The sequence below is a fragment of the Zophobas morio genome, unplaced genomic scaffold, assembly GCF_036711695.1.
Source record: "Zophobas morio isolate AGI-343-1 ecotype UQ-CSIRO unplaced genomic scaffold, CSIRO_AGI_Zmor_V1 ptg000012l, whole genome shotgun sequence".
Classification (NCBI taxonomy): domain Eukaryota; kingdom Metazoa; phylum Arthropoda; class Insecta; order Coleoptera; family Tenebrionidae; genus Zophobas; species Zophobas morio.
This window is the reverse complement of record NW_026972117.1, coordinates 4,395,539-4,423,191: the sequence shown is the minus strand read 5'-3', so window position 1 is coordinate 4,423,191 and position 27,653 is coordinate 4,395,539. Positions and strand designations below refer to the sequence as shown.

General features: G+C 34.2%; 2 protein-coding genes across 3 annotated transcripts in view; both read left to right on the top strand.

Moving 5' to 3' along the window:
* Nucleotides 1–3,463: 3,463 nt before the first annotated feature.
* Galk (Galactokinase) lies at nt 3,464–18,540 on the top strand. Its single transcript, XM_064054195.1, has 7 exons — nt 3,464–3,692; nt 3,752–3,919; nt 5,211–5,412; nt 6,069–6,177; nt 12,609–12,766; nt 15,884–16,139; nt 18,121–18,540. The coding sequence occupies exons 1-7, from the start codon at nt 3,562–3,564 to the stop codon at nt 18,486–18,488; spliced, it is 1,392 nt and encodes a 463-aa protein (XP_063910265.1). The 5' UTR covers nt 3,464–3,561; the 3' UTR covers nt 18,489–18,540.
* Nucleotides 18,541–23,834: 5,294 nt separating this feature from the next.
* The window catches only part of LOC135127663 (uncharacterized), a 34,845-nt gene continuing 31,026 nt past the window's right edge, over nt 23,835–27,653 (top strand). For both annotated transcript variants that reach the window (XM_064054194.1, XM_064054193.1), the window contains exon 1: nt 23,835–24,691. The gene's annotated coding sequence lies outside the window, so the exon portion shown is untranslated. The remainder of the gene's footprint in view (nt 24,692–27,653) is intronic.

Genomic DNA, 27,653 nt, shown 5'->3' with positions numbered 1-27,653 from the left:
GGAAATTGTTTGTCCGAACGATTTCTGGCATTATTAATTGCTAATGCCGTACAGATTTACTAGACATACGTCCTGGAAGTCGGCTATAACGTAGAAATATTGCTGTACCACGAAAACCCTATTGCGAGGGTGACCAAACTCTTTGATGTGAAGAAAGAGCACTTAGAACCCCTAAAACATGGAAAACTTGACCATGTAAAGTTGCATTCACAGACTAAAAAAAATTCATCTCATTTGGAGTGAAATTGCCAACAGAAACGATTTAGAAATACCTTTTATCACAATTTCTTGGTAGACCACACGTCTATTGAAACAAAATCCATAATGTTCCCTTTAGGTTACAATAAGCTGTCGGATAAAAAGTCCGGGTTAAAATACAATGTAAGTTCCGGAGAAGATGAAACTTTTTAATTAAGACCTAAGCCCTATATTTCAACGTTGGAGTCTGCGAAATTAAAACATCGATAGTAATTCCATTAACATCAATTCTTATCAAAGGAAGTAATCTCCGGAATCAACTGATTAAAAAAGTTGTCCTCAATGCAATCCTGTCTGCGATCGCCTTGTTTAATGCGATTGAATTAAAGATTGAGTTTAAAATAGGCTCTTAATCAATGTCTCCACTTCATTACGCGTTAGATCACCGATAAACCTACAAAACTCTTTTCCAATCTCCACCTTTTGTACTTTTAAATGTTTAATGGGTTCCAGCGACTTGTAATTATTTAGTAGATGCAAGGATAAAGAATTAATTACAAAATTAGTTTCATTCGCGGTTTCTACGTTTACAATAGTTTCACGAAGTCGCGGTGATGTATGGTAAAATCGATGATAACGCAATTAACAAGAGGTCATGCAATTAATATACAATTGCAATCTATGTTATCTATCAAGTTGTAATTATGCAGTATCTATCGTAATCTAGTAAAGTTGCCTAATACTAATAATCTGATCGTTGAAACTGGGTCAATTTTTAGAAAACGTCCAATATTTCGTGACAATATAATTAAGAGTTATATAGTTGTAGATTTTCTTTACTAATTTAGGTATTATTTTCTGGTCCTTGCATCAAAATAGAAGGCTTTTGGTAATAACTACCTAATTTTTATACTTAGGATTCACAACCGACTTGTTGTGCTTTAATATAATTGGCGAATTTGTATTTTCAAGACTGTAGTCATTACAACTGTCCTTGTCAAATAACAAATATATCAAACAAGTTCTAGATTTAGATATAGCCGGACCCAAACATATAGACTGCTATTTCAGACAATTTGCTGTGTTCATTGTTAGTAATAATTATTGTTTCATAAGACATTTTAGAGCACTCATCCCTTAGAAAATTCGTCTAACAACTCGTTTTTTAATTTTGGGATTCATACACGAAAGTAGTAATTAATAAAAATAATAAATACTATAATATGCCATTTTAAGTTTTATGATTATTGCTATGAAATCACAAAATATTAGCATTTTATACACCAACTGCTTAAATTATTCGCTTAATTCGCTTAACCTACTCGCTTAAATAATTAACTTAACTTACTAAATTGACTTACGCGCTTAACTTACTTTCTTAATCTATTCGTTCAACATACACATTTAAGTTACTGACTTAAACTACTCACTTAACCTAAGCGCTTAACTTAATCCTTTAACTCATTTGTTTAACTTATGTTGGTAACGTACTCGTTCAACATAGTTTAACTAACTAATTTACCGTGCTAAATTAAATTACTAACTTGGACGCCTAATTTACTTGCTTAACTTACTTCCTTAACTCACTTCTTACTTAACCTACGCACTTAACGTAGTCGTTTAACTGATTCGCTTAATTTACCTATTTGCTTAGCCTACTTGCTACATTGACGAACTTAATTTACTAAATTAGCTTACTACTTTTACTTACTAGCTTTGCTTACTAATTTTACTTACTAATTTAACTTATTCGTTTAAGTTACCTACTTTAACTAAGCGCTTCACTTAACTAAGCGCTTCGTTTAACTTATTTGCTTAACCTATGTGCGTAACTTAATTGCTTAGCCTACCCGAATAATTAACTTACTTAACTTACTCGCTTACCATACTCACTTAACGTAATCGCTTAACCAACTCACCGAAGTGACTCGCTTAACTTGACCGCTTATCTAACTAACTTAACTTACTAAATTAACTTACACGCTTAAGTTACTCACTTAGCCTACATGCTTAATATAATCTTTAGCTTATTTGCTTAACCCATGCACTTATCTTACTCGCTAAACTAACTTAACTAACTAAATTCAATCACTAACTTAACTTATACGATGACTTTACTGACGTAACGTACTCGCTTAACTCACCCACTTAATAACTCGCTTAACTTGCTCCCTTAAAACCTACTCGCTTAAGTTACTCACTTAACCTACTCGCTTAACTTCCCCGTTTAATTTACGCACTGGTTTAACCTATTCGCTTCATCAACTAACTGAATTTACTTAATTAGCTTACTAACTTAACTTACCGCTTAACCTAACCGCTTAACTTGCCTACTAAATTAACCTATTCGTTTAACTAACTAACTTAACTTACTACGGTTACTTGACTCGTTTAACGTACTCGTTGAACTCACTAACCTAAGTAACTCGCTTACGTTACTCATTTAACTTGTTCGCTTAACCTACTCGCTTAGTCTATGCGCTTAACTGAATAACTGTGAAGCTCCCATTAAGGATATTATAACAAGATAATAATAATATAGTGTCTTGACTCTTGACACTCTTTCTCTCTTCTTATAAGGGATTATTTCATCAAATAAGAACCCTATAATACGATCTGACGAAGGACTGTCAATCCGTTAAAAAAACAAGGAGAGACATAAACAAATACATTTTTTGTTATTTTACCCAAAGAAAGTACAGACAACTTTTTAAGGCGTGCTGGCATATTTATGTTCGAATTTGTAGATTTTAAGGTTTATTTGAAATTTCCAAGACAATAACAGTTGAATTCAGTTTACAATAAAATTAAATTCATATTATTTTCTAAAAATTTTTGGTAAAAAAATAGAAATAGAAAGTGCCCACTTGATTGTGAACGGAAAAATAGGACTTCCAAACTTACGTAACAGCCTAACACATTAGACGTTACGAGTACATACTGCTGTTTATAACTGCAACAGTAATATTATTTTTAAGTAGACAGTTTAGTATGAGAAGTGCCACCTTTAGCCATTTAAACAAAAAAATATTTTTTTGCTTGTATCATGTAGAGCGACCTCTAGTGGCTAGTATTCACATTACTTCAAAACAGGTATCTAGTGAGGTTGTTGTCTTTGCTAGTATAAATGTAGTATCCTCTACCCAAACGTAGTTAATTTCATCTGTTCCTAACAGATGGCCTCAGCTTCACAATTATTAAATTTCGCTCATCCCAAATATGTACGAATTGCATTTAAGGTTATGTTTTTGTCGACGTGTAAAATGATAAAATCCACTCGACGACCTGTAATTACCAAACTTTAATCATTGTGCAAATCCTCAAACTTCGAAACAGACGTAAACTTTGATTATCCCCTATAAAATGTCCAACAAAGATGCGGCTAACGTCCCCATTCGTGAATTTCCGCCCGACGATCGTTTTCAACAATTGGCGGACGAATTTGCCGCTCATTATAAGAAAAATCCCGACTTCTATGTCCGCGTACCAGGAAGGTGAGTTACTCATTTGCTAACAATGCGTTTATTTAATTTGCGTTTGTTTATTTGTACAGGGTTAATTTAATAGGCGAACATGTCGATTACTGCGGATACGGAGTTTGTCCGATGGCTTTGGAACAGGATATCCGGCTGGCTGTGGGGGTGGGAAATGAAAATACACTGCGATTGCATAATGTTAAAAGAAATTATGCAGACTATGAGTGCGACCTTAGAAATTTTTCGTATGTTGACAACTTTTTTATATTTTATCTTTATTAATAATGATTGATGAATAATATATACTTTCATCGGTTATTGGTATCAAATAAACCGTATACCTATGATATTGTGTTGCAAACAACTTATAACAAACGAATCTTAAACAAACAGAATTATCGGTATACGAGATGTTTTGACTTTTTAATATTTTGCAACAACTTTCTGTTTTATCTGTATCTACTTATTTTCGATTAATCTGATAAGACAAAAATTTGTTATATGATAAAATAATAACGAAAAACTCTACAATGAAGTGTTTTTTAAGCAAACATCACAGCATTATTAGATATTTATTCACATTATTGAATTCATTTCTGTTTGAGGATATATGTTTAGTTTTATTTGCTTAATTAGATTTGTTAAAATCAGTTGATTATAAAGTATATAAAATACTAAAATGAAACGTGGATCTTTTCCAGTCCAAAAATTATAGCCTTGTGAACGAGATTAAATTTAATTAAACTAATAACGACGGTAACACGAAACTAACAAGAACCTCCTTTCATTAACAAGCAAAAGTGAAAACCGCATTAACACAACTTTAAAATAAAATCTCCCTTTTCGTTTTTTCAATTCCGCGTTCAACAACTTTTCATTAAATGGAAATTTCGCTGCTATCGACTGTGATTGTTATTTTAACCTCGTCTTCTTCCTCGAGAATTTCATTTATACAGAGTTTCAAACTTCATTCCATCTAAAAACAAGGACTCTGGCATTCTTGCTAATGATTTATGGAATACAAATAATATAAAAACAAGACCCCTTGAAACATCAAATTAAAAAACCTAGGGTAATAGGGAGCAGTCGGTAAATTGGATAGGATTTTCCAGGAAAATAAGATTTCGAAATGTTCAAGGATACGACTAAATCGCTTTTAATATCTATCTTCTTCCAATTTATTCGCGTACATACAACGCAAATAAATATGACTGCCGTCAGCTGAAATGATTATGTTTGAAGCGGGAATGCATATGACATGTGCATAAACACTTTTGGATTGTATTTTTCAACACATTCTATTTCTTCCCTAGAAAACATGTAAAGAAAAGTGATTGACTGCTAATAGAGTGTAACGTGCATTTTGTGTTAGCTTCCACTTTAATGTTAAAATTCTTCTAGTAATTAACCTTACGTAATTAACGAAGCTCATTTACATCCAAATTGAGAAAAATGCCTTCTATTTTGCACACAGCAACATCATATTTAAACTCTATCGATTCGCTAGCAATAATTTACGTTTGGTTTCCCTTCAAGGATCTCTATCGGAGATGGAGCACCCAAGTGGCATCAATATTTCCTGTGCGGAATTAAAGGCATTTTTGATATTTTGCCTAAGGATCTGGATTTCAAAGGTATGAACGTTGTGGTTAGTGGGAAGGTTCCACAAAGTGCCGGCCTTTCGAGCAGCAGTGCCCTTGTTAGTGCTGCGGCCCTGGCAACTGCTCATATCAACAATGTAAGTAAACGGTAGACTACACTTGAAATACTGTAATCTTCAAATACGACTTGAACTTGAAAAGAACGTAACAAGCACGTGGCAACTTGACGAGAACCTACACCGACTCTTCCGACATATTGTTGAGTATTCTAACAAATCTTAAAATTTGGCCCTTAATATTTAAAATCAAAACACCTTAGATGTTAAGCTAGCCAACTCGGATAAATCAAAGACTATTCGGGATAAAATAAAATCAGACAACTTATTCGCTTCAATGAAGAAGTAATTCCGAAAATGTCTGTTAATTAAGCTTTCTTTAATTAAGCTCACGCCCCAGAACAAATCGCCTTCATGAATCCGTTCCAACTTCCCCCTATCACTAGATGACGTCAATTATGCAAATCATACAATAGATCAATGGCCCGAAAACGGGAAAATGAATGTTGGCAGAATAATTCGAGAGAGTGAATTCGAAAATAATAAATTTCGTCAGAAATTGCAGAGTATCTTGAGCGAAATTGATATCGACAGAAACGAAAAAAGCCACACTTCAATATCGATATTGTCTAGGATTTACGTTCCTTGTAAGAATACAAAAAGATCGAATGCCTTCCAGCTTATCTAAAAATTACTATCTTTATTTGAATATTTACGATGTTCTCATAATATTTTAGTTCCCGATGTCCAAAGAGAAGATCGCGAATTTGTGTGCTGAATGTGAGCGTTATATCGGTACTCAGGGAGGCGGAATGGACCAAGCTATCGCGTTTTTAGCAACCGAGGGTAAGTCATCCGCTATATGTTTGTGATAGTGTTAAGTTATGAATTATTTATGAGGCTGACTACGTCCGGAAATCTATTTTCTGTTCTAGTCCAAACCCAAAATTAGTTCCAATATTTCTATTCATTTAGTCGCGTGTCACTGAACCGAGTGTTTGCCTTTAAGACATATCCCCTCTCATCAATCTTACAATGATTAATACGAGCTCCAACTTTATTAACCTAGAACTGTCAAACTCCAAAAATTAAATGCTCCAACTCTGCTCGACTCAAGACAAATTAATATTCATTTTGATCCTTACGCATTACATTCGGGAAATTACTTTCTCCAATATGTTTCATTTTTATCGGTGTCACGCCGTTATGAAACTTCACAGTTTTAGCAAAAACTTGCTGCTTTTCACGGCGCGACGAGTTTTCAGGACATATGAAATTCGGGCGTATTTCCTGAAGTTATAAAACAGGTTGGCAGCCCGTACGCGTTATATACAGTTCACGTAACAATGTTAAATTTTTTGGGAATATTCGTTTTAAAACATGGGACGGGATGCAGTTCCGTTTGTCGTTTCGTCGGAAAATCGACTATCCTGAAACTGATATTAAGTTATAAAATGTTTTTCGCCTTTTTATTTCGCTTTGTTTACCCAGAAAGAGTCTCGTAATTTAAAGTTTTGAAATCGAGCCAATCGAGCGAGGTTACAGATGTCAATATGTACAATAATATCAAAATAATTTTTTGCCTTCACTTAAAGATATTCTTCAAGTAGCACACTCAAAATATAATGTAGTAATCACAAACTCGTGTTACCGCACACTTTTTAAACGTGTACTGATAACAATCGCTTAGTAGTTTTTTTTTAGTGATAGGGACGGAAATTTTACTTAGTTGAACAAGTCTTTCAGAGCACAGGTACATCTATATTAAAACCAGTCTATATAAAACACCAAAAATAACCTACGTGGTCACGTATCTCATTAAAACTAACTTCGTTAAAAGAAAATTGGATATCCGCCTGTCAAAATGCATAAAATTGGCGAAAGAATTTCCCTCGGAGACCCCAGCTTCGTTATTAACTTTTTTTGCGCAACGGATGGAGTAATCCTAAGATTACTGCAAGCCTTATTATGGCGTTTTAAGTAATTTTCCGCAGCTGTTTATTTACACGTCACATTTTTCATCCTATAATCGCAATTAATTATCACGATTGCGGCTGACGCAACTCGCACTCGTTTAAAAAGTTTAGCTATCGTACACTCCCTTAAATCGACGAAATACGTCACCATTCATTGTTCCTGCATAAAGGGACAGGTTCGGGGGAAAGCAAAAGGGCTTAGTGAACACGGTAACCTGTCCGACTATCATCCATTGACCATTTCACGGTCTGTAGCTTAAAGCTTTGGAAGGTCTGCGTATATCACAGAAATCGGCAATTTGTTGAACGACTTCAAAAGCCTCGTCGAATATACCGAAGCAATGATACAAAGCTCTCTTGCCGTGTACACACTTTTGATGGGCTCGTTTATTTTGATACCAAGCCCAATTATTTTGTTTTGAGTTTAATTCGAACAGTTTTCATTTTTTACTATCTTCCTGTTAAGAGCTGTGTAAAAGATGGTGGTGTTGAGTTTGAAACATTAGAAACTTTTCCAACTCGCGGGGAGTTATTATGGTCATTTGTTAGAGAACGTTGGTCACAATGCAGCTATTCCCTTGAGAATCACTAAAACATGAAGAGGTTTTGGTTTACTTCGCTGCCGTTTCAGGCGAGTAATCACTCTTCTTCGTTTGTCCACGGTTGTCAATTCGGTGGTAGAAATAATAAATTTTGAAAGTGTGTTTCTAAGTTGAGAGTGTTATAAATACACAAAAAATATTTTCTACACACATTCAGATTTATGAAACCTTCCGGGAGATTTATTGTATGCAGAGCGGTGCTTATAAATCCTGAAAATATGATTAAATTTTTACGGACTCGTGATTTTTTTGTGTCTGCGACCATTAAGTATTTGGTAGTTTTCGCACAACGTTTTCAATTCACAGGATGAAGTGGAACGACCGTCGTGTAAAAGAACACCTTTAAGGAATAATAGAAGACATTAGTGATAATAAATTACGGCGATATTTCCAAACCTACTAAACACCGGAAGATGAGTCTAGAAGTTTATTTCCCACACAGGAAAAAGAAGTTCACTGGTGCTTAGAAATTTGTCAACAATATCTGATTTCCGAGGCAAAATGTGATCGATGTCAGTATAGTTAGAGAAATGGTTCAGTCAAGTAGTTGAGACGATCGCTTTGTAAAATTTTTTTCAACGACCAGAATTCATACATTTTAAAGCTATTTCTCCCCAGTCTGGTTTTCAGACCGACATGCTGTTAACGCATCACTAATCTGACTTCTGAATACTCTACAATAATTGCTACTTGTTTTAATTCTTCGTTGTCCTCTTTTATGTCTTCTACTCGTCTGTTCCTCAGAAATTCAGTCCTTCATTGTTTTGTTCTTGGGTTTTTGTAAATTGGTGATTCTACGACTTCTCACTTTCCTCGAAAGTCGTTCCCGGCTGGTCGCCTATGACATTGATTCCAGAACCAAAATTTCCACGGTGCGGAAAAAGCAGTTATCCGGGTCGACCCCTCGGAGACAACAGTTCTTATCACCGCTTTAATTTGTGGTTCTAAATACATATGTATTAAAATTAGTGCGTTCCAGCAGAGTTTCTCTTGAAAATACCATCTTCTTGCAATATATGAGTTACTTAGCTCTCTTTGTTAAGGAAAAATTCGTTTTCTAAGTCCGTTTTAAAAATATTTTAAAATTGCTATATAGGAGTATTATTTTTGCAACTGTGGAGAAAAACAAATGATAGGAATTTTTGGAGAAAGGAAGCTGTAAAAAAACTTCTTGAGGTCAAAATTAACAAAATAATCTTTTTGGACAAATTTCGACTGTGCTTGGAAATAAACCAAAAATTTTCAATGGTATTGAAAAATTGAGTTTTTGGTGAAGTTACCTAAAAACCGTTAAAAAATTGAAAAATATAGATTTAAGATTGCGAGCAACAATCGTGGCATTTTTGTTAAGGAGATATTCATCGCGATTTCGAAAAAACTAGGTGGCCAAAAATTATGACAAAAATCGCATTTGCGTAGGAATGCCATGTTTCCCACCAAAAATAACTCTAAGTCAACACGGCAATTGTTTTCGGAAATATTCGTTTTCAAAATGAAATTTTTAAAATATCTCAAAAATTGCCATATTTCATTTTGGCGATTCTGGAAAAATGGCAGGAATTTTCGAAGAAACGACGCGGGAAATAATTTCCAAGAAAATCTCTTTAGCTAATTATCGATGGTGGGCGAAAAAAGTGACGTTTTCCAAAAATTTTTTAAAAATTCAGGGAGATAGATTTCGACGAACTAAATCGAAAGTTCGAAACACATTTGCGTGTTCATAGTTCTGGACCAAGATTCCAGGTAAACATCGAAAATCCCGGAGCAATCGTGACATTTATGTTAAGGACATATTTATGAGTCCGGAAAAACTAGGTAGTCAAAAATTATGAAAAAATAGATCTTAGGTAGGCACGATACGTCTCTGATAGAAGTCCATACGGTAATTGGATTTCGAAATATTCGTTTTAAAAATCAAATTTATAAAATACGTATCTCAAAAATTGCCAAATTTCACTTTGGGGATTTTGGAAAAATGGCAGGAGTTTTCGAAGACGTGAGACCGAAAATAACTTCTGGACGTCTAAATCTACAAGGAAATTCTCGAAGGTGGTCGAAAAAAGATCGAAGTGTTTATACTGAAAAACTAAACCCTTAGCAAAGTTGTCTAAAGATTCTCAAAAAAATCAGGGAGGTAGATTCCCTAAAAAATCAAAACACGTTTGCGTGTTCATAGTTTTGGACCAAGATTGCAGATAAACAACGAAAATGGGTGATTAAAAATTATGAATAAAATTGAGTTTGCGTAGGAGCGATGGATCTCTGACAAAAAATAATCCAAAGCCGACACGACGACTGGTTTTCGAAATATTCCTTTTCAAAATAAAATTTTTGAAATTCTCGAAATTTAAAATGGCAGGGGTTTTCGAAGAAATGAGGCGAAAAATAACTTCTGGGGATCTAAATATACAAAAATGTCTTTTGGTAATTATCGATGGTGGGCGAAAAAAGCTTGAATTTTCACACTGAAAAACTGAGCTCTTAACTACCTTATCTAAAAATTCTCTAAAAATCATGAAGATAGACGAATTAAATCGAAACACATTTGCGTATTCATAGTTTTGGCCAAGATGCCTGATAAACATCGAAAATCCCGAAATACTCGTGACATTTATGTTAAGGACATATTTATGCGAGTCCTGGAAAACTAGGTATTCAAAAATTATGAAAAAAATCGACTTTAATGGGTCTCGGACAAGTCTATACGGTAATTGGTTTTCGAAATATGCGTTTTATAAATCAAATTTTTAAAATAAGTATCTCAAAAATTGACATATTTCGTTTTCCCTCAATTTGTTGAAAATTTTTAGACAATGTTGCTAGGAATTCAGTTTTTCAGTATGAAAATTTCCATCTGTTTTCACCTCATTTCTTCGAAAACTCCTGCCATTTTTCCAGAATCGATAAAATGAAATGTATAATATTTCAAGAATCTCAAAAAGTTTATTTTGAAAGCGAATATTTCGAAAACCAATCGTCGTGTCGACTTAGGTTTATTTTTTGTCAAAGGTCCATGGTTCCTACGTAAACTCGATTTTTTTCATAATTTTTTAATACTCATTTTCGTTGTTTATCTGCAATCTTGGTCCAGAACTATGAACACGCAAATGTGTTTCGATTTAGTTCGTCGAAATCTATGTCCCTGAATTTTTTGAGAATTTTTAGAGCTGCTAAGAGCTCAGATTTTCAGTTTTAACATTTCGATCTTTTTTCGTTTACCATCGATAATTACCTAAAGAGATTTTTTTGTATATTTAAGATCTCCAGAAGTTATTTTCCGCCTCATTTCTTTGAAAACTCCTGCCATTTTTCCAGAATCACTAAAATGAAATGTACAAAATTTCGAGGATTTCAAAAATTGTATTTTGAAAACGAATATTTCAAAAACTAGTCGTCCTGTCGACTTGGGATTATTTTCTGTCAGAGACACATCGTTCCTACGTAAAATCGATTTTTTTCATAATTTTTGACTACCCAGTTTTTCCGGACTCGCATAAATATGTCATGATTGCTACGGGAGTGACATGTATGTTAAAGACATATTTATGCGAGTCCGGAAAAGTTGGGTAGTGAAAAATTATGAAAAAAATCGATTTTACGTAGAAACGATGGGTCTTTGACAGAAGGCGATAAGGCAATCGGTTTTCAAAGTATTCGTTTTAAAAATCAACTTTTAAATTATCTCAAAAATTGTCATATTTCATTTTGACGATTTTGGAAAAGTGGCAGGAGTTTTGAAAGACGTCAGGCCGAAAATAACTTCTGGAAGTCTAAATCTACAAGGTAATTTCTCGAAGGCTTTCGAAAAAAGATCCGATATTTTTAAACCGAGAATTTGAACTCTTAGCAAAGTTGTCCAAAAATTCTCAAAAACTTCAGGGAGACAGATTTCCTCGAGCTAAATCAAAACACGTTTGCGTATTCATTGTTCTAGACCAAGATTGCAGATAAACAACGAAAATGGGAAATTAAAAATAATGAAAGAAATCGAGTTTGCGTCGGAACGATGGATCTCTGACAGAAAATATTGTCTAGTCGACACGACGACTGGTTTTCAAAGTATTCCTTTTCAAAGGGAAATTTTTAAAATACTTTAAATTTTGTCATATCTCACTTTAGTGACTGAAAAAATTATAGAAAAATCCAAAGAAAGGAAGCCCTAAAAAGTCAGGAAGTCGAAATCAACAAAATAAAGGCTTTGGGTGGGAATGGGCGAAGACCTCTATGGGGTAACATTAATCGACTATCTTCAAATCTACGAACTACATCCAAACATTGTAAAATGCTATTCCTGTCATACGCCTCTTAAAGATAATATAACACTTACATTAGTTTTTAATAGTAAAATTTTATTAGAAACCGAAGTTATTGTCACATAACTTTTAAACGTTAAATTTTATAGGCAATAAAGTGTGGACAGAGGAATTCATTTCTTCCATAACATGTTTACATCCTTTATTTAGTTACCTACAAACATATATCCAGCGTCTACTTCCGGGGCAAATATGCATAGCCTACAATTTTCCACTCAAACCACATATAGGCTTCCCATCACCACTAGCCCTAATATTAATGAAAATTCCCTCGTTTATTTGCATTAACTTCAAAATCCATTGAAACAAACCGCCACGAGGTATTTTTCTTGCAGATCCATGGAACCCCTTCGCTGTGCTAATAATTATCTTATTCCTTTCCCTAGGTTGTGCCAAACTTATCGAGTTCAACCCTTTGAGATCGACCAATATCACACTGCCTTCGGGAGCTGTGTTTGTCATTGCCCACAGTTTAGCAAAACTCAACAAGGCTGCAACGGCAGATTTCAATTGCAGAGTCGTCGAATGTCGACTTGCCGGCCAGGTAAGTTTCCTTCCTTTCCTTCCAAATCGATTTCAAGCTCATCTAATATTTATGCACAAACAATCGTTTCGCGACTGTTATTTGTACTCGTCTCTCTGAGAAGATAAATAGAACGATCATCATTGCGAAGTAGTCTTTCTCGAAAATGTCGCCACATACTTCAGTTCGCTTTGCGCTTTCACTCGACGTGTTGTGCAGTATTCAGCAACTATTTACAAACGATTTTCATTTTAGCTCCTGTAGGAATTCCTCTGAGAATTAGAAAGCTAGGTGAAATTGCGTGTCAGGATCAGAAACGTGATTTAAATCTGTTTGACCGATGGGATATAGGTAACAAAAAAAGAGATTTGTGTAGAGGGTCGTCTTACTGAACGTGCGAACTTTATTCTAAAAGTGCTTTGTGCTGGAAATAAATTTTAAGAGATTGTAGCTTAAATCGTGAACACGATTCTATTATCGGCTGTTTGTACAGGACACATTTATTGATAATTGGTTCAGAAAATTGCATTTTGTTTTTCTCAAAATTTGGCACGAATATTGTTTCTGGAACGCATTTAGGTCAAATCGCACTTTGCCCCCAACTATGCACCAACTCGCCAACTTTTGCGTCATGATAATGGACTTTGTGCTATCAACGCTTGCATAAGTTATTTCCTGTGTAATATAAGACGTTAGGAGCATAAGCAGGACATTACGGGGTATAAAAGCTTGTAAGATTTTTCGATGCATAAAGCTTTCAACACCCAATCGATTCCCCATTATTCAAGTCGTGCTGATGAGCTTTTAAGGAAGAAAGCTCATATTAATGAGGTAATAATTAAGTGCTCCAGTCGTGGTTGCATTTTCTCCTCTGTACAACGACACATGTGAAATAAGGTCACCTATTTCTGTGAGTATACCAGAAGTGCTTTTTTCCTCTCGTAAAAATATTTCATTTCGTTCAAATGAAATGCTCGTTGCAGAACTATACACATAGTTTTGATATTGCATCTAAGAACTTCGGTGCCAGTTTAGGTGTTAATTGCTTCATTTATCGCTGTAGCAAGTGTTGGTGAGTACAAGAAGTAGCCGTGCCAACTTGAGAGTTTAATTAAGCCTTCGCGAAGATGATTCATTCAGCTTTACGACTTTAAATTTTCCTGTTTTAATTTTTCTTTTCTTAATGTCTGTAAAATGTAAGTGTTGAATTTAAAAAATTCAAAAGGGGACAAATTGGTGTCCACTGTTTTATTTATAGCTTGTATGGGTATAAAAAGGCTAAAAAGTGCGTACTAACTTATCCATTTCATTTATTATGAACAGAAACTATATTTTTTTAAAACCTATCATATGTAAAAATGTTATTATTAAAACAGCTTTTTTTGAGAAATGTAATGACCACAAAATTTAGGGATAAAATAAATACCTTTGGAAAATATTCAAGCTTTTTTTGCAAATCGTGTTTAAGCAGATTTAAAAAAAAAATACCCATGAAAGGAAACAATGAATTGCCTACAGCTTTTTTCATGATGCTGGAAAAATTGCCCATTCAGTTAAAAAATTAAAAGTCGAGGATCTGCGAAATTAATTCCAAATATGTGTTGTAATCAAAAAATAATACGCGATTTAAAATACCTGCGGCTTATTTCAAATTCGGCAGGTACGAAGGGTTAAGTCTTGCGTAAGCGTAACAGGTTTTCAGGAAAGACTGCGACAAAAGATCGACGAAAGTTTTTTAAAGTTAGTTAAGGCTGTTAACAATTATAAGTATATAGATAGTTTTGCGTTGTAGTAAACGCATTGTTGTAATATACAGGGTGTTTTCTATTTGTTTAGTACGTTCTGTATATTTTCTCTAGATAATTTGTAATTTTTTGACAATGAAAAGTAAAATTAGTAACAAAATATTTTTTTTTATCAATTTTGTTATAAAAATTGTAGGTTATGACACGACCCTGACTTCAAATTGTGTAATGTACAACGAATAAATTAACATGTAAATCATGTAACTAGTTTTAGCGAGTTATTTCAACACAGCAATATTATTATTGCATTAGTGTGGTAAAGTCCACTTTACATGCTTACAAGACGAATGTGTTCCACAGAACAGCACTTTATATCAAATTAGGGTTCTCCGGAATCGAAAGAGTGGCATTAAGGGAACTTCAGTGTCTCAATCGAATCATGAAATAAATGCACGCTGAGTGTTACGTGAGGTACATTGCTCCTTTTAAATCAAACGAAAATTATTACAACCTTCTTAAAAGAAAACCAATAATTTCTAAAATTTGTTGGCAAAATAGAGCCGTGATGAGTTTTTGAGTGTTTAATTTACATTTTCTTTAAATCATTTGTTTGATAGGTCTTTTGATAGGGTTTAGCACGTAGAAAAAAAAATGTTCAGTGTTTGTGAACTCATTTTTTTATTAAATTTATTCGAAGCTTTTGTATGCGGTGAACTGTGTAAATATGTCGAATATAAAATTACCCGTTTCATAAAATAATTTTATTATAAACACAAATAAATGATTAATAATGTGTGTGTTTATCCTTTTTTTTTTGTTCTCTTTGAAACATATCTGTTCAGTGAAATACCTGAATTTGAAAATAACACAAAGGAAGCTTTTCCTCATTCATACGAATTCAACAATTTTGTTAAATTATATTTTAATATAATACACTAATGTTTAGCGAAACATGTACTAACCATTTTTTTAATATGTTTACACACTACCAAAAGCAAATTTCGACCAAAAAATATTAGTTAATTAAAATCTTCACTTTGACGGTTACCTTATCAAAATTCCTTCTCGTTATAATCATTAAGGTAAGGCAGCAGGTGTAAACTTACGTCCAGGCTCTGCAATAATGCGGAAATGATGGAAGTTTTAATACACCCATGCGTCATTTTAATCGCACCAGATTTTTGAGGCTCGTTACAAAGTGGTGCTACCAACACAACATTCCTAAATTAACTAGCATGTAGTAGAGTGCACACAATCGCCAATTTCAACCCTATCATCACATCCTCGTCTATATTTATTTACGCTCCGCTTTGGTAACTCCCACCCCAATTTAAAAATAGCCTCACAAAATATCCACCGACTCGTAAACAACCCTTTAAATTCAAACTTTTAGATAATAGCGAAAAAACAAGGTTTGAAATGGAGCGACATAAAGAAACTTGGTGATTTGCAACAAGCCCTTGCCGTCGACCTTTCCAAAATGATAACTATTGTTGAGGAAACCCTGCACGAAGAACCTTATACTAAAGAGGAAGTCGTACGGGAACTTGAAACTACATCCGACCATCTGAACGATATATCTCTAACGCAGAACACCAGACACATCCAGACCTTCAAGCTGAAACAAAGAGCTCTGCATGTATTCCGCGGTAAGTAGTGGACTTTTTGCTCTTGCGTAAGCCTGCTTAGAACGAAAAGGGCACGTCTGGTCGCTTTTCCTTCGAGATAATTTTAGAGGCGTTCAGAACAAAGGACACTCATAACGGTAATAAATGAGGAGGAAAAAGTTGTTTCATAGCTAAATTCGCAAATTGTCCAAGGAAAGACAAAGAGACTTCCGCGATCTATTTTCAGCCGAACTCTGTCAATTCATGAATTAGCAAACGGTTTCGTTAATCGATACTCGTGCAATTGTAATTCTGGAACGCTTTATTCCATTCTTATTTTTCGCCGTAAATGAAATTTCTCTAATTTTCCAATAAAACGCGGGCGTGGAAATTCCGGAAACAAGTTCGACTGCATATTGTATTCATACCAGGCAAGCAGACACATAGCGCATACCCACGAACCGATACGTGAAGTGTCAAGTCTTTGACAATCACGACAGTTTCCTCTATTTGATTATTTTTCGATACGATATACGGTGCAGTCACCTTTCACCCTGAGAGACTCGAGACATTGTGCATCTTATGACAAATAGAAACACACAGTGGGCGAAAGGAAGACAAATTTAGGGAGTTAGACTTTGAGCGATATTTGAGAATATTGCACAATAAAAAACAAATTTAGACGTTAGTAGCATGTTCAATATTTCCCGCTGGCAGAAAGAGGGAAATTTTTACAAGTTTCCATATTACTAAACGTGTCGTAAGAATGGAAATTTTTACGTATGTTCTAGAAGCAGGTCGATACTAGGGTACCTGAGGTAAATTATAATCAAAACCCCTCGACATTCCGGTGCAGAGAGGAATGTAATGCAATCTGCTGCTGAATATGTGGGCAGATATGCCTTGGAAAATTTTAACGTGTTGGGCGGATGCCTGATTATTTTTTGTAAGGAAAGAGAGAGAGAGAGAGAGAGAGAGAGAGAGAGAGAGAGAGAAAGGGAGAAAAGGAACGATCGAAACTAGTTAGAAAATTACAAAGTTTTATTTCTGTACATGCAATCTTTTTGCCTTTATTAAAAATCCCATTCATTAAACTTGAGATTATATTTTAAAACTAATTCTAAAATGTAACTTTCAAACTACTATTCTGGAAAGTTCTGTCACTGCAGGAAGCAGTTTGAGCACCTTAAGTTCTCTAACAGTGTTGACAAGAAAAGTTCGCTTATTATTCGTTTGTATTTGTGTGTACGCGGTTTTAAAACAGTCTGAAAGCAACTTTATGACAGACTTGATTTTTTGAAGATTTACCCATTATCGATACAGGTCTTCTTGAGTGGCTAATGTTAAAAGAAAATGTTTTGTATGAAAAATTTTAATTCAACAATAAAATAGGCGTGTAAAGGAAAATTCAAAGCGTGAATTTATTGGCAATAGTGTTAGTTTTTGTCAAATTTTCTAACTCTACACTAAAAGCAACTTAATTCAATATGATAAATTTCATTTTTCAAATTACTAGATTTACATGGCTTAGCTTTATCTAACGATTATATGTTGATAGCTAGAAATAATTTAATCTTTGGGTTGCTATGAAACAGCCTGTATATTGACTGTAAATAAGATATTCAATTCACCCCAGTAGGGCCTTGGAGAATACCTATATTACTCAGTAAAACGTGCTGCTATATAGGTTGTGAATTGTACTTCAGTTTCTACTTCGTTCTCATATGAACGTTCAAGGAAAACTCTGCACCATTGACTAAATGGTAAATAACTAGACATTCATTATTGAGTATTTTTTCGCAAGTAACGAAAATTGTTCCATATTGCTTCAGAATTATTTTTACGAATTTGATTTCCCCATTTTTTTAATTAAGATATTCGACTTTCATTGTTCAATGCAGTCGCCACAACGCTGCCTAAGTTTTATAACCCCAACAGAAGAAAATTCAAGTATCCGTTTTTTTGTCGGACAGTGTACTTTATATGTTGCATCCACGTACTAATTTTTTTTTTTCTCTACCAGAGGCTCACCGCGTCGAGATGTTCCACGCCATTTGTAGCAAACCAGCAGACAAAAACTCTTTGCCGACTCTCGGCCGTCTGATGACTGAAAGTCACGAGAGTCTTCGAGACTTCTACGAGTGCAGTCATCCCCAACTCGACGAGTTAGTGGAACTGTCTCGGGACTTGACCTTCGGAGCTCGGTTAACCGGCGCCGGTTGGGGTGGTTGTATGGTGGCGTTGGTGCCCCAAGAGAACGTCGACAATTACATGAAGATGTTGAAAGACAAGTTTTACGTCAAACATCAGCCGCAGGACATTACTTCGGTGCTGTTCGCCACGTCGCCTAAGGCCGGCGCTTGCATTTTTGTTAAAGATGTCAATAACTGAAGAAAAAGTTCCTTTGTGAAAGTCTAATAGAAATAAAATTTTAATAAACGAGGGAACGTCTTTTTTTATGTGTTCGAGGGCGGGTTGACGACGGCCATTAAATGATTAATAGATGTGTTCATTCTTTGATTGCTATAAGAGTGCGTTCGGTCTGTGGAAGAGTAGAACGGAAGGAAGTAGTAAAATACGGGGATAGTGGCTAATGGAATAAGATCCACTTCAATTATAGGAGAAAGCGCCTAAAAAAACAACTCGGGAAAAGCGCTCGTAGGAAGCTCACAAAGGAAATATTTTTTAAATTGTTTAATAACAATGGCTGCTTCCAACAATAGATGTTTGTTTAACTGCTACCAAAACTGTCAAGACATGGACATCCACGTCGACATCGAACTCAAACCAATCGATAAAAGTACATCTCACAGTGTTGCACTAGAGCTTAAATACACATTGTTTCAGGAATATGGAAACTTGTGGAAACTGTCGTTGCTGCTGTGAAAATTCAATGCCATAATTAGCGAACCTTGGTCTTACTTTGTCGAAGTGAAACGCTACTCCTCTGTTTGACGCTGCATTAAAGGAAAAAATCTAACGAAGTATGCTGAAAGGCGATATTCATTCTGAAACTCTTAGATGGTACCGTAAAGTAAAAAGAAGAGAAAAACTTTGGCATCGATATCACTTACCGCGTTAAAAATAAAAGCTGGTCTTTTTTAAATAGTGAAATAATTTTTGTAATAATGCCACAAGGGCTTCATAAAATAAAGTGTACAATTAGGAGATTAAGACAGTCATGTATGTTTGTACTAAATCCAGTGAAGTAGTTATTATTTTACTCACGCGATATTGGAATAAAGGATTAAATTCAGTTTGTAAAAAACCAAAAAGGGTTTGTAAGTTCAGTACAGCAGGGAGGACCAAGTTCGACGAATGGAAGATAAAATGAAGCAAACCAAAGATGCACTTAGGGGGAAGTATAACGGCATTTGGTAACTCATCAAGATCCTTTTTATTGAACTGTGATGATTTTATTTAGGTTAATACGAGATAATGCCCTGACATATTGCGATTAAAAGGCAACAAAAATGAAAAAATAATTAAAGAGGAAAACAGCGGTCGTGATAATTATTAAACAATTTTTCATTATCTCAATCACAATACGTGTAATGCAAATTTTTCATCACATGAGATCAGCCTTATCGCCCAATTTGTTATTTCGTTGTTTGTTATTTTGTCAGCCAAAACGAACAACTTCCCGTATATAAACGAATAAAGCGATAATAGTTGCGTTTTGAAAGATCTAAAAAGAAAATAATGTAAAAAGAGATCATTTAGTTTATTTTGTCCGAAGTTTAAGTCTAGCAACGACATTTATTTGGACAAAAACTCCAGTTGGATGCGATGAACACTTGTGGTGAAATGAGACAACACAGTTTGGAACTTGTTAACTTTTATTTACTTTGAGTAAACAACTTATGTGTTGTATTGCCGAACATACATACAAACACATACATTATAGCACAAAGTGAAAACTAAAATACCACGCGCTGTTCGTAACGATCCCTACATTGTTACGCGAGCTCTTTAAACTGTGTTTAATTGCAAGCAAAAAATTTAATCGCAAATCTAGTCATGTTCGACGTTGCAAGCCAAAGCGGCGAATGTAAATGGCACTAAAACGTGAATTGCCCTTTGATATAACGCGCAAAATTAAAAACTTTTACAGCGCTACTGCCACGTTTAGTGAAAGATCCACACCACGTCAACGGAATCGATGCAATAAGCTTTTTTGCAGGTATAGATTATCTAACTTCTACCAACTTAAATGGCCCGAACGAAACTTTAATAAAATACGAAAATAATAAGGCCGATTTTCCGGTTCAATAACTTGCCAAACTTACAACATAATTAAGTTTAATTGTGATTTAGTTTTGACTTGAGAACGACGTTTCCGGCTTAAATTTTCCGTTTAATCAGCGGTTCATTCAACTTGCTTTATTTGATCTGATTAGCGCTGATAATGTTCCTAAGAACCGATTAATTAAACGGAATAACGTCAATAATAACCATATCGTGACATTAACAATAACAACTTGTTAATCTCCTATAATAATTAATAATAAATATTGAGATAAAAGATAATCGGAAATGCTAGAAAATTTATTTACTTTTTCTATTCCGCCGTCGTTGTTCTTTTATTATTAAACGAATACTCGCCACAACACATCAGTCTCTATCAATCAGCGAAAAAATGTCATGTTCAGAACACAACTCAATCTCTTATACTAAAGTTTGAGTCCAACAATGATAATTTATTTTGATAAAACTTCCAGTTCGTTCCATTAGTGGCACATTGTTCGATGAAGTAGGTTTGCTATTTTCGTCCTGCATGTCCATTTCCTGCAACACGTTTTTTAACTTTAACGGGATGACGTTGTCATCACCGTTAAAGTGCATTTACGTGAAGTAAATTTTTTATGCAAACGCACTTCCTAGAGTCATTTATTTTAACACATTCGTGCTTATTTTTGGATTAAAGGGTTAAAGTTCCGTGGCTCTGACCTATGACGCAAACAAGGCAAAGCCTTACTTAGTGGCACATTCACAAACAAACGCGTCTCGTGTCCGTAATTAAATAGAGCTTAAAACGGTGTAAATGACATGAAAGGGTACTAAATTAAATAAAAAAGATTTCTGTGGTGGCCAAGGAAGGATCGCGAAGGACTCGAACAAATGCCGTGATTTGAGGAGCTTAATGGAAATTTGGTGGAGGTGCCGGGCTAAATATAGTCGTTATCTATTTTATAACACTGCATACACCCACACGCGTAATGACATATCATCGAAGGATATTTGTTTTCGTCTACATGAACCATATGGGTTTATTTACCCGTAACCATGCACCGTTACCTCTGTTGTGATTTTGATCCAGATGATTTGAGCGACATGCTCCATCCCACAATTACTGTGCGGTGTAAATGCACCGAAAACATCGAGATAGAAGACATTTTATTTGTATTAACTAGAAAAACTGTATACACCGCCTCCACTCGCCATTTGCGAAAACAAACTATATGAAACATTTATGACGGATGATTCGGGTTAAATATTTAGAAAAGCTTCAAAAATTATTTATTTAAGTGAGTGTGCGCGAAAATGTGCCCGTCGAAGCTAAAATTTAATTAAGAAAATGTATACAAGGGATGTTTATTTTGAAAATTATTCACAAACTATCTGCCGCCCAATTTATTTGTTTATGATGTCATCTGGGAAATCAGAAATCAGAACCGAGGCAGCAGTAAACGTTAATTAAACTTTCACGTTTGATGTTACATTTGCCATCATTGTTTGAACAAAGAAGTGAAAAAATTTTACCGTACCCAAATCCGTATTAGGCACAGATTACTAGTTTATTTCGGAAAACAAAGAAACAACAAATGCGCCTTTGATAAAGATAATGTAATTATTAGGCACAAAAGTCGGATAAATGTGAAGCTCTGAATATTTGGTATTTTCAGATGAGTTATTAGATACGGAAAGTATGAGCAAAATATGCGTCTATTCGTATTTTGGTTACAATAACATGTTTGTCGTTAAATAAACCTCACCTCAAAAGGTAAATGTAAAGATAGGGAGCTAAATTCTTAATTAGATGATTCCGTATTAGAATAAATATGAATCTGCAATGGAAGCACAAAGGATTTGTCGCTTTGACATCTAAATACGTTTTCAGGTAACAGTAATTCAAAGCTTCCTACCTTGAAAGGATACGGTTATATTAATTAAAAATATTAATATGATAAATATATAACCGCAGGCTCTTTATTTTCGTCTGTCACACAAAGCGTAATTTACACTTTTTGTCCACTTGTTTTTTTTCCAACTAATTTGTATTTATAGCGATTTAATATTAAAACAGATAATTACTCCGTTATTACTTAGAATTAATTACGTGAAGATCTTACATTTGAATTTATAAATAATACTTAGATTGAGTCAGAACATAACAAGGAATTCAAGGATATGTGAATCGATCGAAACTCATGTACTGATTCCTTTGACTAAATTAATGGGTAATAAAATAATCGTTCATAGAAAGAAAATATCAGTACTGTCACTACCGGAGAAGAGGATGATGAGTTCCGAGGATTTCCGAACTGACTCCTCTGGGATGTTGGAAGTTGGCTAAAAGATGTTATCCGCGCGAACTATTGACAGCCCCTATCCAAATAAATAGCCCCAGGAAAAGTTAGTGGTAGAGTTAATAATTTCAGGATGCAGCAAAAATCCAGCCCTTCACGAGTTTTCACTTAGAAAAAAGTTGAAACAAAGCTAATTCGAATGTCATTTTAAAATTCTGCTTTGTTGTTTTCCGAACGTTACGCTTACTCCGTTTTTTCGCTTTGAATATTTCTTTGTTCGCTGTAATTTACAGGTTTCTTGTACTACGAGGGTCGTTCAAATTTAATCAGAAATTTTGCCCCCTGAAGCAAGAAAACTGAGTGATAAATAAATGGGTTTTTTCGATGATGAAATGGAAGAGCCCTGTATATGTCAGTAGCGTTGTAAGGAACAACCACTTCGCACGCTTGTTTCACAACGCATACGGTGACGGTGTGGTTAGCAAAAAAAAACCAAAAAACAAAAAGATGGAAGTTTCAAAATGTGATTCTTCGTCATGACAATGCTCCACCACATATTGCCTAGTTAAAGTTAAATTTTATAAACAATGCTATAAAGCAAAATACATAAACTACCGTTGTTACATTGAACATGAAACAATAGGTTTCCAAAGATTCACCTTTGAACTACAGCTTTTCAAGGGGTAAGTCGTAAGATGTTTTTTACTTACAACGAAATATGTAGCTAATTCAAATCAAACTTTGGTCGACAAAAGCATTAAATTCACTGACAGGTTAAATTTTCAAAATTGAAATGATAACCGGATTTGACAATTAAAATTTCACAAAATTTCTCTTGACAAAGCCCTATTTAAACTTCCGTTTTAAGCCATTTAAGTCTACATAATATGAAATGGGATTCAACCCACATGTATACGAGGATTGTTAAAACTCAGTATGTCATTTCTTTGAGCTTTCGCTGGCAAGGCAGGATTAGTGTCAGTAAGAAACGTATCTGCACAACCAGGATGGAAATTAGTTTTTGAATCAAATTGAAACTTTACTTATTAACTTCCACCGTTTACAGAAAAATTTCTAGACAGCTTTGATAACCTTAAAGTAAACAAATGAGTTAGATTTGATGAAACCCGAAAGCAAAATATTTGAACTAATCATTTTACTTTCTTGTGATACAAAATCCACAATATTCGTATTTACTGTCAAACTGTTAATCGCTGTACTCAGCTTCTCTAAACAAACTGTAATATTATCGATGAAGCTACACTTAAGTAAACAGAAACGACTAAACGCTGGTGAAAATTGAGTTGTCGAATACCTTCTTTAACAAATCGAATTCGGAATGAGGGCGTAATTATCTCTAGGTATACAGTTTCCGACACCGACAAAATTCCACCAAAAGCTAAATTAACGCAGTAGACTCAATAATCACTTTTTAATCACCGAGGAATTGTAATTCCAACAACTGTGAAAATTTCGCGAAACACTAACACGAACGCTGCATTCGCAACGAAATAACGAGTTCGAATTATCTGGAATTTAACAATTACTAACAATATAACAATGGCAACCCAACCTAGTAGAACCACCCGTCCATAACTCAGGTCGAACTTATCTCTCGTCGTAACCATTACAGCCTTTGAGGACCGCCAGGGTAAGATTAAATCCTCCGATTATATTAAACCATTCTGGTAATAAAATTAAGGGAATGTACCGCAAAGTCCCTAGTGAAAATCACGGTCATCTTGGATTACTCCAGATAACGTTTTCGAGGAAATAGTTGAACTAGCGCTACTCGTTCGGTTTCAACCACCTGCGGCGTAAGCATGCGCTTGTTAAATTTGTTTCAGGACTGGATCGTGGATATAGCAGTTTGCTGCTGTGACGGCGGTTTCAGTGGCCCGTCAGATTTCCCGTGCCGCCGACTGAAACTCTGCTCTTGCTGAAAAACACGTGTGTTTCAAAGTTGATGAGAGAAACGGACCGGTCGAGACGTTCCGCTGGAATGGGCTGAAGAGGACTGAAGGAGTTAGACCATGTAGACGGTGGCACTGTCTCGACGTTACGGTAATTTTAATAAATGTTACAATTTTTTTTTATTACTATTTAAAAAAAATCGGTTGATAAAATTTAATAAAACGAATTAATGCAAGTGTTTAATAATTTTGTTAAACATGTAAACATTTATTTTATTAAAATTCAACCAATTAATACCTTCGTTTGGTATGACAAGAGTTTCATACAAATAATGTCCTTCAGGTCATTGTAATTGTACAGGTATTATTTCAGTGCAAACGTAGCAACCACGTTTCTAGGGTTACCTAGTTCTAGTTGCCCCTACCACTTCTATTATTTGCAATGTGGCTACCTATCGTGTGGCATTTCACTGGAAAGTTTTTGTAATAAGAAACGTGATAACTGTTTTGTAACTGGAGTTCAAAAGTCGTAAAATACATTCTTTCTCCAGAGCAGACATTAACACAAAATGAATTTTTATGAAAATACCCTGAAAACAAAAAAATAGGAAAAAAATAACCAAAGGCAAAAATTTAACATCACATTATCATAATGCTGTGTAAAAAAACTTTTAAATTTTAACTTTGTAGAAAAAAAATGTTATTACATAGCAGAAAATTAGACGGTCGAGATTTTAAAAATTGTATTATTTTAATTTAAACTGTAACCATTTCCGTAAAGAATTAAAAAAAACCGTAGAATTTAACGATGTGGGGTTTCTAAACGCAAGATTTGGGTTTTGATTTTGGGTAATCACGGAATGGTATATTTTTATTTTTTTAATACATACTATTCCTAAAATAATTGTGGAATCGATTTTTGGGCAAAAATTGAATGGGTCACTTACCGACCATCTGCTGCTTGTAAAACAAATTGTCGCCGCTTCCAGATTTCAGCGCGCTGCCCAACACGACCTTAAACAACAAAATAATAAAAATATGTAACAATATTTATGCAAATCATTTCCGCCTCGCACCTGACTAATATCGCATGTACGTCAACGAATACTTTCATTAAATGTGTATTTAATAATATTTTTTTTATAAAAATCAAATCAAAAACGTGTTATTAAATTCCTGCTGGAGTAAATGTGTCTTAATACTGAGTATTCCAATAATAAATTCTAAACAAGTTACTACTTTCACAAAATTTCGAACAGAGAGAAGATCGATTTTGTTAATGGGAAACAATTTTGGAAAACTAAGAAACTCTTAATTTTTACAAATTCAAATTATTTTGCGAATAAATAATTAATTTTGTACTTCATGCCAAGATATCAGATTACACGAAGCATTCGGGGAGTTGTTAATTACATCTTTACCGGCTAAAATTCGGGGTAACAAGCATTGATTTTATTGTTTCTTATGAACACCGTATTGATTTTTTTTTATAGCGGAAATATTAGAAATTTTCTTATACTTGAAAATCTTTAGCAACATTTAATCACACCAATAAAATTCATAATAAATGGAATTAACTATTTCGTCAATTTTCATAATTTTGGTTTTTATCACGACATATCTAAAAACTATTCAAAATTTTGTCTTTTTTTTAACAGTAGTGTCTTTAAATTTTTTCTGGATGCGGCATTAACTGAGATATGTCGCATTGACGCATTCTTTGACGCTTGATTTGATTTCAAACCTCTTATTGGTTACCTTTATTTTTTTAAAAATTTAACACGCATAGAAACGGAATGACCAAAACTTTATAATTTTTGTAAGATTCATATACTTATAAACTGACAACACCGCTCCAATTCTCCCATATAAAATGCATTGCCTAGGGGTTTTGTACGCTGGCAAAACAAAGTGGAACGAACAATAGGAAAAATATTTTTAAAAATGGAAAATCATTAATCGAAATTCAATCGAATATGTTTTCCTTCGTTTTTAAAATACAAACAAACAAATACGTCTGAATCATTAATAAGAATAGGAGAACTTTAAACTCGTTATGTCTCCTGAATCTTCCACCGCAAGTGGTACCTATTGATTTGTGTGACTATCATAATTGTTAAAATTTTTGGGATACTGTGGCTAGTAGTGATATTGTGGTGATAAACGGAAATTAAAATTAGATTACCGTCTTGTGGGTTTCGTTCCGTCATATTCACATTGGTTTTAGATTATACATAGGCATATGTTTTTTAGTTTGGCTTTGACGAGCTGAAACCAAGTATGGTAACGCAATAAAGTATTATTATTACTATTATTTACTATTTAGACCTGAATTTGTGTAAAAAAAATCCGTATTTATTACAAAACAAATGAATACATAAACCTCTTGGGAGCTATATATTTTCTACATTTTTCTTCTCTCCTAGCATCTTAATTAGCTCCGCAGCATTTTACTCCAAGTTTTTATTCTCTTTAGTTGGAAAAATTCATAACTTTAACACAGTTAGTAAATAATTTTCCAGTTTCCTGAGTTGTATGCCGTTTAAAAGGGACATTATACTTGCTCTGACGTGTGTAGCTGCCTTCTCGAATATTTATTGAAATTGTTTTTCGCGCTATGTATAAATATTGTATGTATAACATTAAGGTTTATTGCCTTTGTTTTTTTTTTCTAATTGGTATTTGAACAAGTAACTTACAAATTAGAATAAATATGCCACAAAGCACTAAACTGAATCATTGAAATATGAAAATTTAAAGCTTTGTTGAATTTTCAATGGTAAACATCCATTAAAGCAACTGAATTATTAAAATAGACGAGTGCTTTTGAGGTTTCAAATAATGTTCTAGCTGCTAGCTATAACTGAAAAAAAACAGTAGTCCAAACAAAATAGGTTTTCATAAAATCAATGCGAACACGGTGTCTGAAAGTCCGTGCTTTTATTCACAAACATCAAATGTGGACATATACTAATTTATGGAGTGAATTTTATCGACAACAAATCTGAAATTATACATTATGTAGCAATACGATTAACTTTTTCAACAAAAATTGACAATAAATTTTCTTTTGACATTTCATTAAAAAAACATTCATTACATCGCATAAATCA

Bases quoted from the DNA above. Each gene is read 5' to 3' on its own strand.
- Galk (XM_064054195.1), top strand. From the start codon at position 3,562: ATGTCCAACAAAGATGCGGCTAACGTCCCCATTCGTGAATTTCCGCCC. The intron at 3,693-3,751 runs GTGAGTTACTCA...TTATTTGTACAG, and splicing joins TATGTCCGCGTACCAGGAAG to GGTTAATTTAATAGGCGAAC. The intron at 12,767-15,883 runs GTAAGTTTCCTT...TCAAACTTTTAG, and splicing joins AATGTCGACTTGCCGGCCAG to ATAATAGCGAAAAAACAAGG.